Source organism: Toxotes jaculatrix, chromosome 5 (assembly GCF_017976425.1).
Source record: "Toxotes jaculatrix isolate fToxJac2 chromosome 5, fToxJac2.pri, whole genome shotgun sequence".
NCBI lineage: Eukaryota > Metazoa > Chordata > Actinopteri > Toxotidae > Toxotes > Toxotes jaculatrix.
The window spans coordinates 14,083,016-14,107,444 of record NC_054398.1 but is presented as its reverse complement, the minus strand read 5'-3'; the positions used below and the strand labels follow the sequence as shown (position 1 = coordinate 14,107,444).

At 40.9% G+C, this 24,429-nt stretch overlaps 3 protein-coding genes across 5 annotated transcripts; 2 read left to right on the top strand and 1 right to left on the bottom strand.

The window, feature by feature from the left end:
- Positions 1–583: 583 nt before the first annotated feature.
- wash1 (WAS protein family homolog 1) lies at positions 584–8,270 on the top strand. 2 transcript variants are annotated; one of them, XM_041038994.1, is made up of 11 exons: positions 584–711; positions 1,698–1,838; positions 2,923–3,034; positions 3,192–3,338; positions 5,809–5,945; positions 6,043–6,178; positions 6,271–6,466; positions 6,740–6,913; positions 7,132–7,290; positions 7,843–7,911; positions 7,999–8,270. In XM_041038994.1, the coding sequence occupies exons 1-11, from the start codon at positions 704–706 to the stop codon at positions 8,139–8,141; spliced, it is 1,422 nt and encodes a 473-aa protein (XP_040894928.1). In that variant the 5' UTR covers positions 584–703; the 3' UTR covers positions 8,142–8,270. The 2 variants fall into 2 exon arrangements, with proteins under 2 accessions (XP_040894928.1, XP_040894927.1); XM_041038993.1 differs by having other exon boundaries at positions 7,840–7,911.
- Positions 8,271–8,933: 663 nt separating this feature from the next.
- ddx11 (DEAD/H (Asp-Glu-Ala-Asp/His) box helicase 11) lies at positions 8,934–15,771 on the bottom strand. Of its 2 annotated transcripts, XM_041038992.1 has the most exons (28): positions 15,700–15,771; positions 15,117–15,259; positions 14,805–15,020; positions 14,611–14,697; positions 14,350–14,486; positions 14,188–14,245; positions 13,905–14,012; positions 13,561–13,648; positions 13,231–13,433; positions 12,964–13,038; positions 12,646–12,723; positions 12,510–12,556; positions 12,333–12,412; positions 12,162–12,203; positions 12,006–12,073; positions 11,854–11,892; positions 11,609–11,747; positions 11,283–11,417; positions 11,093–11,205; positions 10,940–11,012; positions 10,482–10,585; positions 10,239–10,388; positions 10,059–10,127; positions 9,842–9,942; positions 9,670–9,754; positions 9,464–9,539; positions 9,184–9,338; positions 8,934–9,075 (listed from the first exon to the last, which is right to left on the bottom strand). In XM_041038992.1, the coding sequence occupies exons 2-28, from the start codon at positions 15,243–15,245 to the stop codon at positions 9,043–9,045; spliced, it is 2,688 nt and encodes an 895-aa protein (XP_040894926.1). In that variant the 5' UTR covers positions 15,246–15,259; positions 15,700–15,771; the 3' UTR covers positions 8,934–9,042. The 2 variants fall into 2 exon arrangements, with proteins under 2 accessions (XP_040894926.1, XP_040894925.1); XM_041038991.1 differs by lacking the exon at positions 8,934–9,075 and having other exon boundaries at positions 9,076–9,338.
- Positions 15,772–16,100: 329 nt separating this feature from the next.
- fkbp4 (FKBP prolyl isomerase 4) lies at positions 16,101–22,614 on the top strand. Its single transcript, XM_041038868.1, has 11 exons — positions 16,101–16,585; positions 17,352–17,496; positions 17,586–17,728; positions 17,884–18,004; positions 19,210–19,366; positions 19,781–19,871; positions 19,968–20,051; positions 20,167–20,352; positions 20,597–20,740; positions 21,168–21,263; positions 21,370–22,614. Exons 1-11 carry the CDS (start codon positions 16,487–16,489, stop codon positions 21,469–21,471), a joined length of 1,368 nt encoding a protein of 455 aa, XP_040894802.1. The 5' UTR covers positions 16,101–16,486; the 3' UTR covers positions 21,472–22,614.
- The last annotated feature ends 1,815 nt before the right edge of the window (positions 22,615–24,429 follow it).

Here is a 24,429-nt window from a genome sequence, read left to right as displayed (position 1 = left end):
GCTGCACCGACCGAGCTACCCTCCGCTTCTCCGACTCCCTCCCTCCCCCTCTCTCTCTCTCTCTCTCTCTCTCTCTTGCTCTCTCTTCCCCCCACTGCGCTGAGTGGTGCTGATGAGAGAAGCGAAATCCAGATGTGACAGGAGGGAGGAGGGTGCTGGAGCTGGAAGACAGATGCGTCATTACGCACAGGCACAAGAAAACTCCAGAGTAAGCACGCACCCTATAGGCTGTAGAAAGAGATTCAGATTTGAGACTCTCTCGTGTACTGCATATTAAACCTGAAAGGTATTTATTTCTCCACCTGGTAGGCTATACAACTTAACAATAATGTGTAGATTTTTTGTATAGTAAAAATAACAGCATTATTATTATTATTATTATTATTATTGCTATTATTATTATTATTATTATTATTATTATTATTATGGTTTTGGTTTCTTGTGATAGTTTTTTTTTTTTTTTTAAGTTTTATACGTGGGCAAATACTTAGATTCATTGTTCGTTCAGGTGCGTTCAAATGCAAAAGCAGAAATTCCCGAAATTATTGAATGCAACATGAGAACTCGGCGTAGTCACGTGCCATGGGGAAGCGGAAGTATCGAACCGTTGTTTTGCTAAACCATTAGCTGGGTCTGTTGCACAGACAGTCCAGCTTCTTCTTATTATATCTATTTTGAAACTGTTAACATTTGAACAGCACTCATGGTCAGGTAAGACTGTTATTTTAAAGCGAGTAGGTGTCGCGTTATGACCTGTCATCGATCGTGTATGCTTCGGTTTAAAACGATTCTTACTTCAGCATGAACATGCTTTCATTTAAGAGCGAGTTCATTAGCTACAGTAATTTTACATTGATTTCTTTGTGATGTCTTCGTTAGTAAACTGTTTCAGTGCAGGTTTATTAGCTGTGAGCAGCTATTATTAGCAAACACAGAAACAGGGATGAACTCCTCGGGACAGTTTACACATTTGAAACAGTAAAAACCCACATAACTTCACAGTGATAACATGGTGCGTCTGTATAGTCCTGCATTGTCATGTGAGAATCAGATGAGGTCGAGAAGTGTGTATGGAAGCAGCAGAGTTTTATTTTAACCAGCCACTGGTAATTGAATAGGCCCACTGGACACGGGCCCAGGGCCCTCGCTGGCAAATCTACAACTACAGAAAGATTTAAAAAAAAAAAAGAAAAACTACTACTGTAAGGAGACACAGAGAAGGGCTATAGAGACTATAAAGGGCAAAAACATCTACAAAGAAATACCAAATTGTAACAAAGAAACGTAATATGACCGTAAAGACATACAACACAACTACAGAGATGTAAAATGACTACCAGCTGATGTGAAACGACTACAAAGATATACAAAGTGACCTTTCTTTCAGTCAGGGGTCTTCCCTCTGTGTAGGAGGGATGAGGGTCTTTTTCATATCTGTGCCTGGAGGCCTGTTGCATCATAATCTATCCATGTGTTTTATAATGTTACAAAAGTGTTGTGGTGGTGGATTAAACAAGAGACCAATCACAGTTTGATTTATTGTTTAAGGTGAAATTGTATTGTCAAGCAGACTTAACACCAGCAACAACTTCCATGCTAAAGATCAAACTTTGTCTTTGTAATAGGCAGCTTTGTTCAGTGATGTTGACGTTTTTTGTTTGTTTGTTTTGTTTTTTCTTGGCGTTGATGTGTGGCAGGATGACCCAGAAGCGCAGCCTGGAGGGCCAGGTGTACTCAGTGCCTCTCATCCAACCAGACCTGAGGAGAGAGGAGGCTGTCCACCAGATAGCAGATGCATTAATCTACTTGGAGACCATTTCTACAGATATTTTCAGAAGGTAAAGTCACTCACAACTTTTGCTCCCATAATGTGTAGAATGTGTGTCATTGCTTTACGAATGTATGCACGGTAGAGGACATTATTTGCCATTTTCATATTAGACTTGAATGATATTACATTCTTAGCTTAATTAAAAACAGTATGTATGATGCATAACTAATGCTATAATAATAATAATGAGCTTATCCGTCATATGTTTGCTCAAAAGAAAAATAAACTAATTGTGAGTGATACTGTGACAAGTTAGTCTCTGGGAAGTTCTAATTTGTACAATGTATGTCAGATTTTATGGGATAAATAATTATTCAATATAACAGGGAATTAATAGTAGAGGACAACTATTGTAACAATTGGTTTTCCATCTATCCATTTTCTATAATGTTTATCCTATTCATGGTCTCAGTGGGTCAGAGCGTTTCCTAGGTTGCACTGTTGGAGAGGCAAGGAGTGCCTGGTCAGGTCATGAATCAGTCACAGGGGCCTTTTTCATTACCGGTTAATTTGTAAATGATCTTTTTAGGTGGAATGGCATTTTTTACTTACAAAAATTCAGGAACAAAGTGATCAAATTGCCCATTCCCAAATGATCTACTAGCTTATTTAACGGCATTTGTTGTGAACAGAAAAAATGTGTGTTTTTAAAGGCCTGCGTGTGGAGTCATATTCTATACCACAGAACCTGTTGTGGGACAGATTCCTGTCTGGCACCATGATAGCTGAGGAAAAGGGAGGAAGTGTCTCCTGGAACTACTTGAACACACTGACATTTATGATGAGAATTGTTTAGTCAATATGACCTTTTTGAATCACGATCTGTTATTGTTTAGATGATGGACTGTGCCACCAGCAAAACAGGAGTGTAATTGTACATCATCTTGATTAAATGGAAGCAGCCAATAATTACTTTGTTACTGCAATCTTGGGATTCATCCTACAGAGTGTATATAAAGTGCAATCGAGTGTCTCAAGTCATGCACTCCTTTATATTGGATTGTGCACTAAGGTCTCAGAAATATTTTCCTCTGTGTGTGGACGTGTGTACGTCCATATTCATGTTGTATGTATGTGTGTGTCACTTCCAGAGTGTCGGAGAGTGTAGAGAAGAACCGCCGCCAGCTGCAGAGCGTCACTGACCGGATCAGACTAGCTCAGGCCCGTGTCGACAAAATCAAAGGCAGTAAGAAGGCCACCAAGGTAACGTAGCACCTTCACTTTGTAAGGCCGCTTTACATCTTTTATCTCTGATACACAATATAGACAAAATACACCGACAAGATCATTGAAAAAAAAAGTAAGTAGTTAGAGCTGTGTTTGTCAGTTAATGTATATCAGCTTTTGTCTGTGTGTATAGGTTTTCTCCAGTGCCAAGTATCCAGCCCCAGATCGACTTCAGGACTACTCATCTATCTTTACTGGGGCTACAGACCCCTCCTCACAAACCCGCTCCCGATACAGGATACAGAACAAACTTCGGCCCTTTGATGAAAAGGCCTTGCAGGTGAGATAAATACGTTTAAATATTAATTAAACAAGGGTTTAGATATTTGACATGCAAAACTTCCAATTATGCAACTGTAACAAATGTGACTTAAGAGGCACAGTTTTTACAAAATGTTCCAATGTCTTGATGCTATAACTAATATAAAACAGAAGAAAGTGTATGGTACCCTGTTGGTGTTCAGGCTTCTTTACTGCTAGAACTGTGGGTATAAAGCAGGGATAAATAGAAGCGTCATTAATTTCCATTTAAATAGCTTTTATCTTACGGCTGAGAATTCCAGCACAGTTTTCGCTGCGGTCATACGAGGACAAGAGGGCTTGGAGCTGAAGTTTTGACTCCTGAAATTTATGCAGACTGTAGAGGCAAACTCCCATGGTCCCACCAGTATTAATGGAGGAGTTAAGAGCTGATTCACTGTCCACACTTCTCCAGAACCCTGGGTCTTCTTTCTAGCAGCCTGGCGAATTATTTCCTTGAGAGGCTAAGCAGTGATACCTTGATAATTGGAAGATACTGTCCAGTTCCTTTTTTTTTTTTAAAGATGGGACCCTCAGCCTCCATCTGCCAGTCCACAGGCACCATCCCTGACTTCCAATTTCGCTGTGGCATCCTCAGTGATGTAGGTGTCATACATCATTAGCTGTGCCTGAAGGCAAAGCTCTCAGTGCAAGGCCTAACCTATGATCCTGAGCTCAGAGGTGAGATCGAAAGAATGAATTTGTCTCCTGTCAGGGTGCCTTGGCTCACCCTGAAGGGCAGGATGAAGGAAGGAAAAGGAGCTAGAAGTGCAAGTGCCTCTCCTTCATGTTGGAAAGGAGCCAATTGATGTGATGGAAGCGTCTGATGTTTCCAGGATGTCTCACTGTGGAGGTGTTACATATTCTGTCTGACCTGGAATCACCTCAGAGTCCTTCGGGAAGAGAGAGGGCTGATGAGGCAGGAAAGGACATCTGAGCTACTTTGCTTAGCCTAACATGACCCAGACCTGGATGAGCGGTAGGAAAACAGATGGATGGACTCTTTGTTTTCAATCTTTTTCAACTACATTTTACCCGTACTCCAAAAAGAATTAATTCATGTGCAATGAGACTAAGGTCAAACCGTATTTGGAGATGCTTCGTCTTGTTTGCAGTGCTCATTTTGCTCTGCTTCGAGAGCCAGATGGGTGGACTTATGTCTCGTGTTATGATAACTACTATCAGGCTAGGCTCTTCTGATCTGATAACATATTAATCTTGCCCAGTGAATGTGAATAAAAATCTACCTACCTCAAAACACAACTGGTAAAGTCTCTCCAAAAACTAAAACTTTGAGAGAGTAATTCATTATTTGACCTCGTCTGGATACAACACATCTTATTTGTGTTACTGTCTTCACTGTGCTGGCGTATTTTTCTGCTATATTTTGTTTTGCTAACCAATCACTGTCTTAGACGAACAGCTGTTTTCTGATGATTAGCAGCATGTATGTTTATAAACCATTTATCACTCAACCAGCTCTGACAAGCTTTCATCCATATCAGTTTTAATTACTCACATCTCTGAGTTAAATAACTGACATCCATTTAATCAAATGTTACACATTGCCCCTAATGGGCACCAGTGTATTTTCTGGCTTTTTTACATAGAATATCCATCAGGGCACAGCAGGTTGTTTTAAAGGTTAAGAGCGAGTTCATTAGCTACAGGTAGGTTTAAAGATATTAAGAATCTGAGGACAGTAGCTCAATATAATTTTAGCGTGTCCGTCTTTGCTCCAAATTTGATGCCTGAACAGGAGGTAAAACGGCAATGAAAACAACAAAGACCTGGAGTGCAGTGTTTGAAACCTGCATTTAAGCCCAGAATAGACTTGTCCTTTCCCTTCACAGTCACAGTCAAGTCTGGATTGGCTCAGTAAAATTCACTGAGTTAGTCAAATACTGTACGTGCAGTATATAGGGTGACGTGCAGTGTGTCTGTATGTATGTATGTATGTCTGTCACTGGACAGGGAAAATAGTAAATATGTGATAGTCTTTTTTTTTTCCTAAGTGTATTTGTGTGTGTGGGTGTGTGCGTGTGCTTGCACGCACGTGCTCCGTTTAGCACAACCCCCTGAATTATTTATAGTGAACACCACACTTTTTCCTTCACCATCTTATTAAACTTTATAAAAACCAGCATGTTTTCTGCTGCGTGTGCTTGGTCTTAAGGTGTGTTGGATTTTTTTTGGGTGTGGTGTCTATCTGTGTGTATTGAGAGAGAAAATGAAAAAAAATGCTGGTAATTTTCTTGGGTGCAATTCATTATTCAGTATCCCGCAGAAGCAATGTCCCTGACCATATAATTCAGTATTCCAGCGTTTATGTACATGTGTAACTGTGTGCAGGAGCACTTTGGTGGCATTTATGATTTTTGCTGTTCAAGGTTTAGCTGACATTTTTACAGATCTCACTCTCACACTGTGTCTCTCTGCTTTCCTTTTAGGAGAAGTTGATGTATTTCCCAGTGTGCGTAGGCAATAAGAAGAAGTCTGAGGACGAGACAGAGGAGGGGCTGGGAAGTCTGCCACGCAACATCTCATCTGTCAGCTCCCTGTTGCTCTTTAATACCACAGAAAACCTGTGAGTCCCCAACAACAAATAGACACATATACTAACTGTAAACACTGATTAGATTTAAATCTTTTCTTCATATCTTTGGATTTGTGTGTTTTTAAAGATATAAGAAGTATGTGTTCCTTGATCCTCTGGCGGGAGCTGTGACTAAAACACACACAACACTAGAGACAGAAAAAGAAGAGAAGCCGTTTGACGCTCCATTGTCCATTACTAAGAGAGAACAGCTAGAAAGACAGGTACCTCCAACAGCATTTTCCAACTAAAGCCCATTGTTAATTTTATTTTTTTTAATGTATGATTAATCTTAGTAATCTTTTCTTTTTAACAGACAGCAGAGAGTTATTTCTATGTGCCAGACCTGGGCGAGGTGCCCGAGATAGATGTGCCATCCTACTTGCCTGACCTGCCAGGCATAGCGGACGACCTGTCCTACAGCGCAGACCTCGGGCCTGGCTTTGCCCCGTCAGGACCCACACACAATATCCCTGAGCTGCCCTCCTTCTCTGAAGAGAGCAGTGTATCAGGTACACATACACATCTTTAAAAGGCAACTCAAGACCCACCTGTTTTTATACCTGTATTTGCTTAGTTGTATTTTTATCTCTATTTTAAGTATTGCTTTAATGCCATGTCTTTATTTTATGTCTTGCATTTGTCTTTTATTGTGAAGCACTTTGTGATGTCTGATCTAAAAAAACGTGGTATATAAATAAACTTACCTTTACACAGGCAGTTTTCACTATGCCCGTATTTTGACGTTTGTAAGCTGATGTAGATTTGTCATCTCTTTGTCACAGGATCGCAGCTCCAGCCTAACGCTCCACCTCCCCCACCACCTCCCCCTCCCCCTCCCCCTCCTCCTGAGCCTGCCCTCGCTTCTGCTACTCCTGCAGGAGCTCCCCCTCCTCCACCTCCTCCACCCCCTCCTCCTGTTGACGGCCCCGCAGAAGTCTCTCGAGCCCCAAGTTCAGGTTTGTCGCATGCACCCAATTCAGAAATCCCGTACAAGCTACACTCTACAGACTTGGAGGGATGTGATTGAACGTGACAGCATATTAAAGTGGTGAAAACCTGCTCCTCCCTTAGACACACACACACTTAGATACCATTAAATTAGATTGACCTAACTGACATTAATGGGCTTAAACCCAAATTACACTGCCTCCATGACTGTCTCCTCTGACTGCAGGTCCTGTGTCTGGTGCTCCCAGCGAGGTGGTTCAGCCGTCAGACAGCCGTGCCAGCCTGCTGGAGTCTATCCGCAACGCCGGAGGCATCGGCAAAGCCAAGTTACGCAACGTTAAGGAGCGCAAGATGGAGAAGAAGAAACAGAAGGAGCAAGAGCAAGGTGTCAGATTGTTTGAGTGGGGAAATGGTTCTGCTCATGTTTTATTAACTGCTACATGATGCGGCTTTAAAAGTGACGAGAAAGTCATGCAATCAAAGCAGAACGTGACCGTTCCCCAGTTAGCATTCACCCATGACTTTATACAGTGTGTCTCACTGCATGTTAGGATGTGAGCATATGTGTATACATCTCACGTGGTTATCATCACAGTCCATAGCTTTATGACCTTCATTTTTATAAATGCCAACCTCATTACAAGGCTGACTTGGTTACAGTTGTACTTTAAATTGCCTGAGCTAATATCAGATGGCATAGCTTTGCCTTAATTTCTGGTTGGCTGACCAGGTCATGACCTAACATTTCCTTTTTTTAAGAGAGCTGCTTATACTGGCTAACTAGAAAAAAAAAAGAAAAAGAAGTCCCGTTGTATTTATGTGCTTCACTTCACAGCACTAAGGAATGAGTGGAACTGTTTCACTGCTCCAGTTACTAATTTGAAAAAATATTTATTGCATCATTATTTAGTAACTGTCTGTCTTTGTCTCGCAGCAGTGGGAGCAGCATCTAGTGGTGGAGACTTTATGTCTGATCTTTTCAATAAACTTGCCATGCGAAGGAAAGGTGAGGATCCCTCTTATGTCACCTCAGAATAATGATTCTAGTGATTGTTTTGTATACAATAAACAATGTGTCCTGTCCTCTCTGTAGGGATATCTGGTAAGGGTCCAGCAGGTGGGGAGTCAGGTGAAGCTCCTGCTGGTACCAGTGGTGCATTTGCCAGGATGTCCGATGTCATCCCACCGCTTCCTGCCCCACAGTCGACAACAGACGATGACGACTGGGAAGCGTAACATGATGGACAATGAACACGTAAAGCACTGATGTAAAATGGGCAGTAATTTTCCTTATAATGCCAGTGATAATGAATACATTGCCTAAGTAGTTGAAAAAAAAAAATTACAGAAACTCAAGTGATTAACACAAATTTATTGATATGATATTAATTGTAAAACATTTTCATGAAATTAAACTAGAAGATCTCATTAGAACACACACAGAGATCACAGAACCATTTCACTAACATTTTTCCATTAAATAAGAGTCATTTCTGCATTACATAACAGAACATCGACTGCTTTAAATATTTAAAGCTTCTTCAAGGGTAAATCAGTCACATGGATGCCTATGCCAGTGCTGTGCCTGATATCTCTGTAGTAGCTGCTTCAGTAATTAATTTCAGCACACTAGGTTGGAAAAAAATGTTGAAGAGGCATTCTCTTTTCCAACATGTTTCAGACTGATAAACCAGAGTCAAACTGATAAATGTCCCTTTAGCCTGCAGTGTGCATTCAAATTCTTGGATTCATTATTCTATAATTTATCACATATGTATGTTACCAGTACAACATAGAACAAGATCAAGATAAAATGTGAAATTAAGTGAGTATGATGTACCGAAAACAGAAAAACTGCCTCCCTGGTTGACTGCTGAAATACAGCCAGTGGCCTGATGGGTGAAAAATGTCCATCAGTGTAAACATAAAAGAGCTGCAGCAATCTTGTGATAAGGAACTTATTACAGAGGCCCTGTAACCATCTTTAAATTTTTTTTTAAATTACAACACTTCAGTTTCTTGACCACTGTCGCTCTGGCTTTCTCTGAAGCTCCTCCTCATCCTGCTCTTGTCGTAGTCTTGAAGTTATACAGTTGAGAAAATGGGATGATGTCAGTTGAGCCCTTTAGGAGCAAAACTACACCTGCTTCTGCTTCTTTTCCTGGAAGAACTAAAACATATAACATATACTGTATATAAGAGCATATGGACAAGGTATGGAGAAGTTAAACATGCTAGTCATAATGTATTGATACAGTGGATTGAATTTGATCCTTACCTTCCGCAAAGCAGCAAAAGCAGGGCCAAAGGTTGTGTATGTGTTGGTGCGAGCTTTGATCCATGTGGGAAGTTTTGAGAGCGTAGCGGGTCTGGAGTAACGTCTGTCACATAGCACAATGGAGGAATAATCGCCGCGGTGACGGATAGCTCTTCCTTTGGGCAGAGAAAGTCACCTACTTATAAATACCAAGCATTATCTGACAACGTAAGGATTAAACACATATCTATTTATACATTTTTATTATACCTATATATTGTCATGGAAATTGCATCATTACCTATGGACTGGTTTACGGCCTTCATGCAGAGGTTTTCGATCAGTGCTTGGCCAGGGCTCCTCCCTCCATTGTGAGGCTAAGAAAAAACAAAACAAAATTTTGCTGACACTGACGGTGAAATTTATCTCAGCACTCCTGCAACCTTGTTCTTATTTCGCCAGATTTGTGGATACAGTGAAGACTGATAGGACAGTAAAGAGTCTCACCAGGTGTTTGTCTAGATAGGACATCTTTTCCTGCAGCTCTGGGGATTTGATGTTGGGATAAGGCATCCCCACCATCACCACACACCTGTTATTGCATGTATAAACACACATTTAATATACTTCTTACAGTATACAGCTGCTGGTTGTCCACGGGCTCAGGAATTACACGCACCTGCCCAGGTCATCAGAGAAATTGATGCCCTCGCTCATCTTTCCTCCAACCACAGAGAACAGTAATGCTCCTGTGAGTCCACCGCTGTCCAGGGCACACCTCTGACAAAATGTGAAGAGACAATTAGTGACTGTAAGTGGATAAGGCCAACACACACAGTGAGCAAATTATCAGTGTGAAGTTATGAGGTCTGATGTTTGAGCAGTGACAGTTTTACCTGGATACAACGGGAGAACTCGCTCAGCACCTGCTCCACCTGGTTGGCTTTCTTTGGCTCCTGGAAGATCTGAGGAGGTGTTTGTGATAATTTAAAGATTGATGATAAAGTTTTCTTTTAAGATATGTTAAGAAAGGCTGTCTTGGGTAAAAAAAAAAAAAAAAAAAAAAAGGTAATAACCTTCTTCTTGTTAGCGAGACGAGTCAGAGCACCGCTGGTCTCCCAGTGAGAAATGATCCGCCTCGAATACTCATAAGAAGGGAAGAAACACACAACCCCACCTGGCACCACGTTACAAATGTTGGAGAGAATGCGCCCTGTCTCGTCCATCTGTCAACAAGCAGGTATAAACGTCCAAGGAATGCAGTTAACGATTACAGCAAGAATTTAGTGACACAATGTGTGTACATGTGTGTCTGTTACCATGCGAGGAGAGTCTCTGTTTTGGAAAGTAAAATCCAGCTCCTGACCCGATGGACCGCTGCACAAGACGAGGGGAAGAATGTTCTCGGGAGGAATTACGTGACCTATCGACAGAATTACCAGGCAAAAAAGAACAGTTAAGTCAATTTATTAACAATACAAATATATAAAGCACTGTAAATAGATCAAATAAAAACATTCAGCCTAAACACTTTCCCACAGACAGTACAGTTCTGTCCTCACATAAATTGCTAAACAACATGTACAACCTAACCAAGACTTTCTTGTCTGAAGGTACGCAGACTCAAAAAAGGTTATTACTGAGGGTTTTTATGAAGAATGCTATAATTTATTAAACATTCCTAAAGAGAAATATTTATAAATACATCACTAAGAGAGAGTGCATTATAAAAACACAAAAAGAGGAACTCTGCTGTGTTATAAATTGGGCCACTCACCACAGGAAAACTCAGTGATGCGCTCCTCTCCCACTCCGGCAGAAAACAGCAGCTCTTGTTTGAAGTCTGAAACCTACATATAACATCTTTTAGAATTATAAAACGTACACAGCAAAGGTTTGGTTTATTTTCAGTGGATTTAAAGTAACTCACAGGCTGCATGGTTCCTCCTGCAATGATGACTGCTCTGCACTCCTTCAGCACCTGGGCAAAGTGGACCGCTGGATTCAACAGCAGGAACTTGACGCTGCCATCTGACAAAGTACCTGTATGTAAAAATTAAGAAATTAGACTTCAGCATTTTAATTTGTCCTTTAATTGTTTTGTGTGTAAGAACAGGTACCTTGTCGGTGCACCACCACTCTGCCGTCAGTGTTGCTGTTGGTGAGAGCCATAAAGAAACCCTCCACCTGCATCATGGGAGACGCAGACAGCACTTTCTCTGCCTCTGCAGACCCCTGCTGGTCTGCTGAAGAAACTGCATAGGTGAGCACACAGGACACATACTTTGTAATGAACATTGATAGAAAATACAACCGGAGAAATGCCAGACTGTTCACTGTTACAGTTTTGCTAAATGTCAGTGTGAGACTGATATGTCAGAGGCAGAAATACCTTGGAAAATATACAAAAATAATATGTGAGTCGCATTAACACGTGACCTCTGACCTGGTGCAGTGCTCTGGCTGGTCTGCAGCGTTTGAAGGTAGCGGTTTAAGCCCTCTGTGCGTCGGTTCTCTTTGTTTGAGCTGGTCTGATTGTGCAGACTCACACCTGAGCCTGCATACTTCTCCACAAAACCACCCAGCTGCAGAGAGGGGACACATGTAGTATTCACTTTGCTCATTCTCTGAACTGCTTAGTATCTATGGGGCATAAATAAATGAATACATACAGCAATATTAAGCACTTACTTTCCTGCTGATCATGCTCTTCTCAAAATATTTCTGTAACTACAGAGAGAACGGTGGGGACATTGAAAGAATGAGAGAGTTAGTCGTTTGAAAATGGTGTTCACAAGCTATGACTGTGATTTTTAAACAGCATTTATAACACTGTCTACTACCTTAAACAAGTTGATATTGTCGATCTGAGCCTTGAAGAGGAAGTTGTTAATGGTAAGCATCTCTGTTCCTAGAGGAACAAGAACCACAACTTGAATGAATGAATCATGAATTCCTGTGTGTTGAGATGTGTTTACGTCTGTGGATTATTTACTGACCTGTTTGTGTGGTCTGGGTCTGTGGATTCTGTCCCACCTTACCTGCAGGAATAACATTTACACAAAAGATCAGAAATGTGCCTCACTGTCTGGCAATGTCCGCCTCCTACCTATGTTGTAGACTGGCAATAATCAATAATGAAAAATTAATTTTAGCCCAAACACACTCACCTCCCAGGACCCGGACAAGCCCTTCAATCACGAACAGAATCTGTTTGATGTACATCAGGTTCTTTGCCTTCAGCCTGCTCCTGATGTTGCACACACATAAATATCAAGTGTCACGAGGGTCAGGATAATATTTAATTTATGAATTAATGCACTGTGAGTCTGCGAGTGTATACTCACTTATAGCGGTCAGCATACTGGGTGAGCTGGGAGTGAGCACGGCAAAGCTGCAGAAGGTTCAGATGTTAGCATGTTACCGTGCAACATGAATAATTTAAGGCTTAACTTTGTACATGGTGTGTATGAATGTGTTTACCTGAGCTCCAGTCAGCTCTGCACTGTGTATACATGAGAGAGTGTCGCTAAGATTGTGAGCTTCGTCTATGATCACCACCTGAAAAAAAAAAAAATATATATATATATATAGTTCAAAAACATTCCTAGTGTCAGGAATATGCCAAATTAATACCACTTCAAATTGTTGAAACTGAAAAATGTGTGGCAGAATTTATGATACCCAAACAGTCTCAAATTCCCAAAAATCACATGGTTTTGTTTAGAAATATTATTGCTCTGTGCCACCATGTGCCAGAGGTTAAACTACTTATGAAAAGTAGAAAACATCTAATCCCACCTGTCCCTTCAGCTGGACCCCTGCTGCCCTTCTTGTAGCTTCATGAAGCACCATCTGATAGGGCAACACCACCAACTATGCAGACAAAAAAAAACACAGACCATACTGTAACTCAGATCTGCGTGAAAATGAACAGAATTTGCAGCTCAGCCTTTAAAATTTTAGAAAAACTGTAGAGAGATCATAGCAGCAAAGTGCAAAGCACAGAACACTCGAAGCAATAAGACGCAGAGATGTATGAGCCGAGTACAAAGAGCACTGGGTTACCTGTGCAGGGGGAATAGTGAGGCGTGTGGCGTAGTAAGGACATGAATGTGTTTCCCTGCCCAGCTTCAGCAGCTGCTCTATGTCGTGGACCGTCCCCAGAACTTCATCCCTCATCTGCTGCAGTGCCGAAGCTTTGTTATAGGGACACACACTCTTTGCAGGGCCTCGCTTACGTTTCACACCCTCTTCATCGTGCTGCTTCTCTGCAAAATGAGGAATAAGTAAAGATGTGAGCATTATAAATCTCTATATGATACAAGCCTGATGTTACCTGGAAATGTTCCTCTGTAAGATCAGCAGTTATGGAGCTGCTATGTGAGGGGCTCTCACCGTGTTTGTTTTTCTGCATCTCCATACAGCGGTCATTAATACGCTGGATGCTGCCAAGGCGACGCACTTCCTCGTTGATACAGAGATTCTGTAAAAAGATTTATGTTTACTGGGCAAATAGTGTCAATACATATGAAGGCCACTTCCACAAGACCATTACCTAATATTTTCTAATATTTCTCAACCCATTTTTATGTCTTATACACAAACATGTTGTAGTTTTTTACATTAACAATGGATTTACTATTACCCTGCCTGAGATTCAATCAAACATACTCAAATTTAGGGTGTTCAGATTTGTACTAGTAGCGTGTTAGTGTGTATATGCGTGAATGAACACATACCTGCCGTGAGCCCAGTGTTACCAAACTGATGTCCTTGCTGAAGGGGCTCTTTTGAACCTCATGGACAAATTGGGCCAGCTGGGAGTGAGTGCGACTGCAGTAGTAAATCTGTGAACATGCAAAATTATACTGTTTCACTTCAAGGGAATATGTGATAATAATGATATGCTGTATATAGATAAAATATATACATATGAATGCTTTATATAGAAAACATGTCCTTTATAAAAGGACATGTTTTCTTACAGCTACAATGCTAAATTTCTGTCTCTCACACACACACCTTAGTAACGTGTTCTTCAATCAGTTCATCATCTTCATCATCTTCAGGCCCAAAGAATCTGAACATGTGAGTAAGCACACCCTGTCTGTTACTGTCTTTTCATTTTAGTTCCTCGCTGTGATGTATCATTTGATTCAGTTGGTATCCATTAATGGTTTTTACCTGCTTTTGCTCTTTGACTCATCATCACTCTCATATTCTGCAATGATAAGTTCCTCATCCTCTTGATCTCCTTGTGTCTCTGTTTGTTCTTCTTTACTGAGTTGGAGCAACTTGAATGCCTCATCGTCCTCACAGCTCTACAGAGACATATGCAGAAATTCATTCATTAAGTAGCAGAGACTCGACTTACAGTGACTGCAATTTTGGGGTAAATTTCTGGTGCCTGGGCTCTTTAAAATGCCACTGTCTAAGATCACTTACCTTCCTTTTCAGTGCATACTTTAGTTGAACATTGTTTCTGATCATTTCTAAGCGTTCTTCCCTCTTCTTTCTTTTCAATTCTTCCTCCTGACAGACAAAAACATCCAACAATGTTCAACAGCAAAGCTGAGGAAGAGTCAAAATAACAAGAGATCCACCCCAAAGTCAGATCTGAAGTACACAGACAGTCTTACCTTCAACTTTGTCACCAAATCACGTTCAGCCTTTTTTTGGACAAAATCAGTGATCCATTCAGGTTCTGCTGAGGAGCTGGTAGTGGAGGACTGAGCAGTAGAGGTGGAAAGGGCTGCTTCTCCTTCCTGCAGTAGAGCAGCTACCTCCTGTCTCTTCTTCTCCTCATAGTCTGTGAGCCAGCTCAGAGCTCCACATATGAGACTCAGAGACTTACCCTGGGGTTAAGGGCATGCATGCATACACAAAAGGAAAGTTATTCATGAAATCTAACAGTTTGTGCACTGATGTAATACACGTGCACACATACACACCGTTCCAGTTGGACTTTCAAAGATGCCAACTTTGCCCTGGTCAAGTGCACTGTACAATGCTTGCATGAACTGCTCCTGGATGTTGTAGGGCTGGTAGGGAAATGGAAATCGGGCCCTGCCATTCTCCATTCCTGTGAACCTCCCTGATGGATATCACAAAGGTCACATCAAACATTTCAGTTCAGATATAGTCATCATGAAATGATCCCTGGCTACTTAACCAGCAGAGCAGCACGCAGCGAGCTTGGACCGGCTTTTAATAACTCCTTAAAGTGATGTTATGTCTATAAAATTTCCGATTCAATTTGCCTCATTTTACTACAATACCACCATTTACCGCATCGATGTAAAATAGCCATATAACTGTGGAGCTTCCCAGTTTGTGTTCATGCATGTCATGCAGCTAACATTTGATCTTAAACGCTGTTTAGCCGTTTCGAAACGAGAACCTTAATGCCATAAACTCTCAAATTCATAGCTAGTTAGCTAGCTAATTTACTATCAACCCAAGTCGCCTTATTGGCTGAAGTCTTTTATCTCCTGTAGCTATTAATCTTAAGAGAGATCGTTGCCATATACTTACCCGCAGACGTCTTTAAAAGAAAGCAATTTTCACTTTGTGTTATTATTATTTTCGGCACCCGGGCATTCAACAACCGCGCCAACAGACAGCAGTGGGCAAGGGATCTGACCAATAGGAAGCAAGATACAATAAGGCGTGCATGTTTTATTTTAACGTAGTGCTTGCGTGGACGGGGCTATGAACTCATTTGCCCCATTTTTGCCCCAAAACGCGGGCTATTCGGTTATTTCAGACTACCAGAATTAAGTACACTGTAAATTAGCTATTTGACCATATACTGGATCTGTAAATTGTGCATTTGCCCTGCTCTTTTTATATGCACCGCCTTTTCGGGAGGTACACGTAATAAATAAGTAAGGATACCGAAGCGGGTTCACACCCCCTGGTTCCTTCTAGACTGTCTGGAAAGTTCTCTGTCCTTCTTTTAGCGCTTGTCAAATCCCAGACTCCGAGACAACGTGGACTCGAGGCAGCCTTGCCGATAGCGCATATTTTGTTTGGATACAAGTGTGATTGGTGCACAACACTAGCGGAGTCTCTGTGCAGCTAGCTGGAAGTTGTAACGTATATTTTATTTACGGTCGCATTGAAAAAGTAGCTAAGCACGGCTAGCAGAGAGCTTTAACCAGCGTTAGTAAGCCAGCTAGCGTTGACGTTAGTCAGGTTGTTGCCTGCTGCCCTCGGCGTGGTTTGAGAAGTAGTTAGCTTTAGCCTCCACTGTTGTTAGCAAGCGTTAGTTAGCTTTGAATTGTGGTGCAGGTCAGAGTAGGAGGAGGAAATCTGCTTCATGACAATGACTGCAGAGGAGCAGACAAGTGAAGGACAACACACCATCCCAATGGAGGGAGAGGATATCACACCAAAGAAAGATGGGGGTGTTTTAAAGGTAAATAACACAGTTTTGTTGCTGTATGTTAATACAGCTAGCTGAGCGGGCGGCTTGTAATTTACTCATTCGACCAGGCTAATATTAGCTATTATAAGCTAGGCTATCGTGTATCAATAAAAATAGCCAATGCAAGCTAACTTAAGTGTTGACAGCACCGTAACCCTTTTATCTCGTTTCCTGTCAATGGTTTCATAGCTAACTCATTATCATATCAACAACATGGATAATAAGCCACTTTAACCGTCTACATTAGAAGAAGGCTCTGGAGTTTTGGAGAAAGACCAAATGCAAAAACTATTAATGCTAATAATGGTGGCATTTAATATTTAAGCACACATACACATGTTCGTTTTTCTATTGTGGTATATGAAGACATTCATTGACATTGACAAGGCATTTCTTAGCCCCTTATCCTAACCTTAACCATCATAAATAAACACCTGAACCTTTAAACCAAGCATTAACCATCAAACAGTTCTTTGAAGTTGTAAGGATTGGCCAAAATGTCCTCACAGTGATGGTTTCAAAGCAAAATTTGTCCACACAAGCATAGGAAGACATGTACACACAGGGGTTTGAATGAAGCAGCCCACTTTCATGCACAATGAAGAATTTGTCAGTTTCACTTCTTATGATCTAGAGCACCATATTGTAGGATACAGAAGTGTGGAGCTGGTGTCAGGCATTTGTTGCAGAAGCGACTTTTAAATAGATTTCCGACCGTTTTTAATGTAATTCTCTTGTTTTCTGTTCATTTTTCCAGTTGGTGAAAAGGGAAGGCACAGGCACAGAGTCACCTATGACTGGTGATAAAGTGTTTGTGCATTATGTTGGCACGCTAATGGATGGTACTCATTTTGACTCGAGCAGAGACAGAGGAGAGAAGTTTTCCTTCGAGTTGGGCAAAGGTTGGTTTCATATCTAACAGAGACATTAACATTCACCTGCTGTAGTTACACTGATATTGTTGTTGTTAATCAGTCTTCTCTGTGTTTAGGTCAAGTAATAAAGGCGTGGGACATTGGTGTAGCCACTATGAAAGTGGGGGAGCTGTGCCAGCTCATCTGTAAGCCAGAGTATGCATATGGATCTGCAGGCAGCCCACCCAAGATACCCCCCAATGCCACTCTTGTTTTTGAGGTAAGCCCCAGTGATGTAAGGTTATTTTGATTATCCATTACATACTTTAAACCACATTCCTATACTTGTGGTTGAAATACAGTATCATTTACCTTGATCCCTAATCGATGTGAATAGATATTAAGACATTAACTTACCTATTTATACACTTGTAGGTTGAACTGTTTGAGTTTCGTGGCGAGGACATAACTGATGATGAGGATGGAGGAATCATCCGTCGCATTATCACTAAAGGCCAGGGATATTCCAAGCCTAATGAAGGAGCTGCTGTTGAAGGTAACACATCCAGACACAGCTATTTCCTTGCTAACATTAAAGAAATTGTTGTTTGATATTTGATGCTTAACTGGTACACCTAAAATCTATACTTTGACTATCAAGATACTCACCCCCTGTTGTTCTTGAAAGGTGTCTGTACAGTGTTTTTCATTTCATCCTTCATGGATGGAGGAGGCTAGATAAAGCTAGAATTCATGTCATGTTACAACAGATTCCAGTACTGACAAGTTTTCATAGTGGGGGAACAGTCAGGATTCAGGATACTGGCTTTCTTGAGTCCAGTGTTTTTGTTTTTGGTTAATTTTAGCCAGTCAACTGCATGTAAGTGCACACTGCAGGTAGAACACCTTGTAGCATGCACTGTGTAGCAGTGTGCCACCTATACAGTTTCCCTTACAAACGTTGAGATCTGTTTTTCAACTCTCTAGAGTTATAAAATCCCTCTGTAAAGGAGCATGAACTGCTGTTGAACTTTCGAACTGGACTTCCTGGTTCATGTTTCAATTTCTTCGTCCACTTGGTGCTTGTAGCAACATGCAGACACCAGCGCAGCTTCTTTTGTTGGTATTTGTAAAACAGTGATTTACCTGTACACAAACTTTAACAAGGAAGGATGTGAGAATTGATACAGAAGTTGTGAGTTTAGTCACGTTTGTGGAAGTTAGTGTTTAAAACGTGAGCATGCAGACAAGGACTGGAGAATGGTAAACGGACTGAACTTATATGGCGCTTTTCTAGTCTAATTGACGTCTCAAAGCGCTTCACACTAAATGCCGTTCATCCATTCACACACATTCATATACAGTTACACACTCATGGCACTGTTTGACATGCGGACTGAACAAGTTTGGGACTGAAGGTATCGCTTAAATTCTTTGCTGTTGATATTGACTAACAGAACAATGTCTTTTAAAGGATTAGTTTGTTAAAAAAAATACTCTTACCTGTGTCAGATTGTGGTGTTGCTCTAACTTATTTACAATTCATATGTAGTTGTAATTTAATTTTGTCTATGATTAATTTTTTAAAGGCACCGTAAATAAAGCAAAAAATATTGACGTACAGTTTAAAAATTGCATCATTTGCTTTCAGTTGCTGCTTTCCCACAGCTGACAATCTACTGCGTGTTAACAAATTTGATGCTGAATCAAGAGTGTAATTTGCAGCACAAGCTAACACTAGTGTTTTCCAACCCCTTTCAGTAACTGTGGAGGGCATCTCTGAGGGACGAGTGTTTGACGAGAGAGAATTGAAATTTGAGATTGGTGATGGGGAGAGTCTTGGCTTACCAGCTGGAGTGGAGAAGGCAATCATGGCTATGGAGCAAGGAGAGGAGGCACTTTTCAACATTAAGCCTAAGTACGGTCACATGTTCCAAGACGAAGACGCCTGCCATTTCATTGTAATGATGTCTCGTGATAGTCAGGAATTTGTTTTAATCTCAGACTGTTCAGACTGTTTATCTACATTTGTTGTTCACATATTATTTTCATGCTATATCAATACTTAAAGGAAAAAAAATGTGTTGAATTCTGTGGGGTAATAACATTATTTTAGAGTTTAGGCAAATGGATAACAGTACTGAAATTTGGCCAACACAATCAAAGAGCTCTAAGCTGTGACATGACAACAAAAGAAAATAACTTCTGTTACTCTAGAACACAGCATACCACACTTCTTAACTGTTTCAGGTTAAACTGCAACAGGTAATACAACATTTACAAAACCACCATACCATACTGGAGATGACTAATTTGTGTCTTTGATTTGTAGATATGGCTTTGGGAATGCAGGAAATGCAAAGTTTGAGATTCCTGGTGGAGCAACACTGCAGTACAAGATCAAACTGGCAGCTTTTGAGAAGGTAAACACACCTGAACGCCGTGTTGCAGGCAGAGCTTGAGTTTAGTTGGCCAGTTACATGTCAGTTGTGTGTCATGAATATTTGTTTTTCCTTTAGGCCAAAGAATCATGGGAGATGAACACAGTAGAGAAGCTGGAACAGAGCAGCATTGTCAAAGAGAAGGGAACACAGTATTTTAAGGTACAGTATGCAGGGCTATTGTGTATTCACAAAGCACATACCGTAGTTATAAAGAATTTAAAGACAGATTTGTACTTTTTCATGTTTTCTAATGCTTTGATTTTATATCACTCAGGAGGGAAAATACAAGCAGGCATCAGTTCAGTACAAAAGGATTGTGTCATGGCTGGAACATGAATCCGGTTTGTCGGAGGAGGACGACAAAAAAGCGAAAGCTTTGCGGCTGGCGGCACACTTGAATTTGGCCATGTGCTTCCTTAAGCTACAGGAGCCAAACCAAGCCCTAGAAAACTGTGACAAGGTATCAAGTATCTGTGGTCTTTACTCTTAAGCTGGATGCAGATTTGACAGCAATTTGTAAACTGTTCATTCAGCATTTAGCAATATTTAGAGACTTGTTGAAGTGCCTTGTTTTTTTTTTTTCACGCAGATGATAGTTTGAACAAACGTCTGTTATATGGGCAGACTCTTTTACTCCTAAGTGCTGAATATTTATATGGTTTAATGCTGAAAGCATTTTAATTGTACCCTGTTTATAATTATAGGCTCTGGAATTAGACGCATCCAATGAGAAGGCTTTGTTCCGAAGGGGAGAGGCGCTCTTTGGTATGAAGGAGTTTGACAGGGCGAGAGATGACTTCCAGCGAGTTGTTCAGCTGTATCCTGCCAACAAGGCTGCCAAGAGTCAGGTATAGAGCCATATGTCTTAAAAGATAATTCCAACAACTTTCACCCTGGGTCCTGTTGTTCTAGATTCTGCCACCATGATGGTTTAGTTCATTACAAACCAAAAAAAGAGTTAATGAAGATAAATGAATGTCTTTTTTAAAAAAATGTAGTCAAGACTCTTTCTCCAAAACGATACACTCACATGTTGCACTATGAGATGTGTCATTATATTTGGCATGAGCTTCTTTGGCAAGTAAACTGAGGCATTCGTGGTTGTAATTAAGAAGCACGGTGGGTGGGAACATTTTCCTACAAGGCGGAGTCCTAGTAATCCTTTAGCTCTGGTCAAACTGGTCCTGGAGTGAAGATATATCTTGTCAAAATTCAGTAAATATCAAAATAATTGTATCTTTTGGCTGTTATCTGACCTCTATTATATCCGGCCAGGTGGTGCTCTGTCAGAAACGTATCAAGGAGCAGCACGAGAAGGACAAACGCATCTACGCCAACATGTTCCAGAAATTTGCAGAGAGGGATTCAAAGGTGACGGTTTGTCTTTTCTACAACAGCCACAAGAGGGCAGGATAAGCATGTTTATGGACTGTCAAAGAGACTGACTGGTTTGTGTTTTTTCCTTCTGCATGAACAGAAAGAAGCAGAGAGGGTGAAGAGCGAGAGCAAGGAGAACAGCGATGACGAGATGGAGGTTGAGAACGGAGAGAAGGAAGCTGCGAGCGAAGCAAAAGCGTAGATGAAGATGTCACAGCGTCGCAGCTCATCTGTATTTCAGACTTTTGTAACTTCAGCCGTTTGTGTTTAAGGTGTGTGTGTATATGAAATGTGTGTATGAGAACGAGCGCGTCCAACGAGAGCACTGACTTTGGGCACGCCTTTGCTGGCTTTCTTTGTGTCTGGGCTTTTTTGCTGTGGCAGCTAGCCGAGCGGGTGGGGGCTTCCCCAGCAGCTGATGGCACTGAGGGACGTGGTTTTAATATATGAATTGAGTGCCACAACCCCACCCCCACCCCCCGAACCCTTTCAGCTCACAGCTTTGAAATGTGCATGTGTGTTCACAGCCTTTCGGGGTAGGAAAAAAAAAGTGCATCCCAAGTGTTACGTGTAGATATTCAAAACCCTCACCCGTCAAGGGCTAGACCATTCACCCTGCACCACCTTCCGTCCTTTACCCTTCCTCGCGTTTTTTGCTACCCATCACACCCCTCCCTTCCCACCTCTCATGGGCCTACTGATCAATTCCTGGAGTTGTGATGGCAGTGTGCATAGATATGATGTGTCTGAATGTTAGAGTGCCTGTGTCCCAAAGTACGTATGTAGCAGCACTGTGGATAGGTGGAATAATTAATTGTTTTCCTGGAATAGCTGTTGGAGCTCGAGCTTCTCACTCAGTCTAAAGATGGAGCTCCCCTATAGCCCCATGGGTACAGGACTGTTCACCTTTGCTTTGACTTTGTACTTTTTTTTTTCCTCAGTGTTGTGCTTGTATTTTCTGTATTGTTCTAAAAATGATGAATACAACCAATTACTTAACTGGAATATGTGCATTTTAAAGCAGCTACAGTAGAAAGGACATTAAATAGCTTCTCCTGGACACACTCAAGTAATAAACAGTTAAGTCTTAGTCTTAATTTACTGTAAAAAGTACATGTGTGAACATGTGCGTACACGGCTCATCGGATTCAGGCTGTTAAAGGCTGTACTCAGAGGAAGATATGAGCTCTGTTCAGTCAGCAGCATCTGTATAGAAGAGCAGAAACTGAACTGATGGGCTGATTTAAAACAGGGTCATGTGTTGAGTTTATCTGTGTTTGTTGGAAGGGTCACTGTTTGGTCTGCCCTGACAGAAGGATATAATAAACAATAGCTACAACGTGAATGTGTACGTGTGACATTTTTGACCGGTTTGCCTGTTCCTCATAGTTTCCAGCTACCATGCAGTACTCGTTTTTTGTTTTTTTTTTCCGCTGCCCTGTCTTTTGCTTAAAAACCAAATGTGGCGAGGGACACACAAAGGAAAATGACAGTTGTCATTTCCCAGGAGTTACAATTGAAACTCAGTTTCAGCTCTATCAATGTACAACCTAACCTCAGGCCGACATTGTAATTCTAACATACATAACATAAATTTGCATGAAACATTTTAGAGGCTAAAAGTTTAGTTAATGAACTGATCCTGAAATAATTTTATTTTAAGCAGGTATCCCAAGGTAGAGATTTGCTGAAGATTTTTTGTTTTCTCCGAGTTGTAAATTTAATGTTTAAATAAGCAACTGCAAGATGTCAGCTTGCACTGTGGGGATACTTTATAGAACGAACGATTAATAGAGGAAATACAAGGCAGATTAAATGATAAAGGGAATAATTTGTAGAGGCCTTGCTGAACAGGTTTCCTTTGCATCTGTAGGGGAACAATCTAAAGATAAATTTTCACTGTCTAAACAAACACTTCTTAAAGAAATAGCTTCTGTGTATTTTTTTTAAATACCCCAAAATAAAAATATGTTTTTTACAGAATGAATTAACTTCCGAGTTTAAGTTCATTATTTGACCCAGTGCGCACCGCACCTGCAGCTGTCAGGAGGTCAGAGTCTTCTTTTCCCGAGGCCGGACTGGATCTGATCTGATCCTGTACCGGTGTCAGCTTACGGATGTGATCTCCTTCTGGGGTGATTATAGCCCAGCACCGCTTGTCCTCCACTGGTAGGTGAAAAAACAGTTAGTAATTATTTATTTGCGGTTATTTAATTTATTCTAGGCTAGTTAGTAGCATTGCTTTGTTTTGAGAAATTTTTTATTTTTTTTTTTTAGTTCTTCGTTTTGTCTTAGGTGACAGGTTTATATTAAGAGCTGCATTCACCTGGGAGGGTGTTTTATCCCCAGAGAAGTAGTTGTTTGCTTGCTTGCTTGACAATAGACAAATAAGCCACAAGAGAGTGAACTTACAAACGTATAAAAGACGTACAATCCAAATAACGTGCAGTAACAAAGACATTTTTACTTTTTTTTTTTTTTCAACTTTTTTTTCTGATGATGGACAAACAAACCACGCAAAGGATTTCTACTGAGGCACCCAACAGGTTTAAACAATGAATTCACTCCCAACAAATTACCACTAATTGTAGATTCGACTGCAGTTATTGAATTTCCAAATTATCTGATGGTAAGCATTTTTAATTAAGCGTATTTTTAACCACTATTGCTTAATGATCCTGTATAATGCTGATGTTCAACGTTCAAAACTGTGTCTGTACTCACAACCTTTCTACTCATATGGGTGTTGAAGCATCGAGTGTTTCTAGTATTCTACTTTTAATGTTACCTAATAAAATTAGCCGGTAATGAAGCAGATCAGTAAACAAAGTGCTTACAGTTGCAGGGAAATTGGATAATCTAATCAAAAGCTGCACACATGCATGTACAACACGTTTCAAGCGCGGGTGTTGGCAATTTCCGGAAAGTGGGGAGAAAAAAAAATGACTGAAGGAAGTATGTGTAAATGTATCCACTACCTGTTACAGGTAAATCTCAGAGTGAAAAAGGGTGATGGGTGCTGCCCATGCTCACTCCTCCCTCCAATCTCAGAGCGAGTGGTGTTGAACCAATGACAAACAAAAGAGCGTTTCCGGTTAGATTTCAAAATAAACCACGCAGTGACAGACGTGTTAAAATGTGTACTACAGTGTGCCAAAAT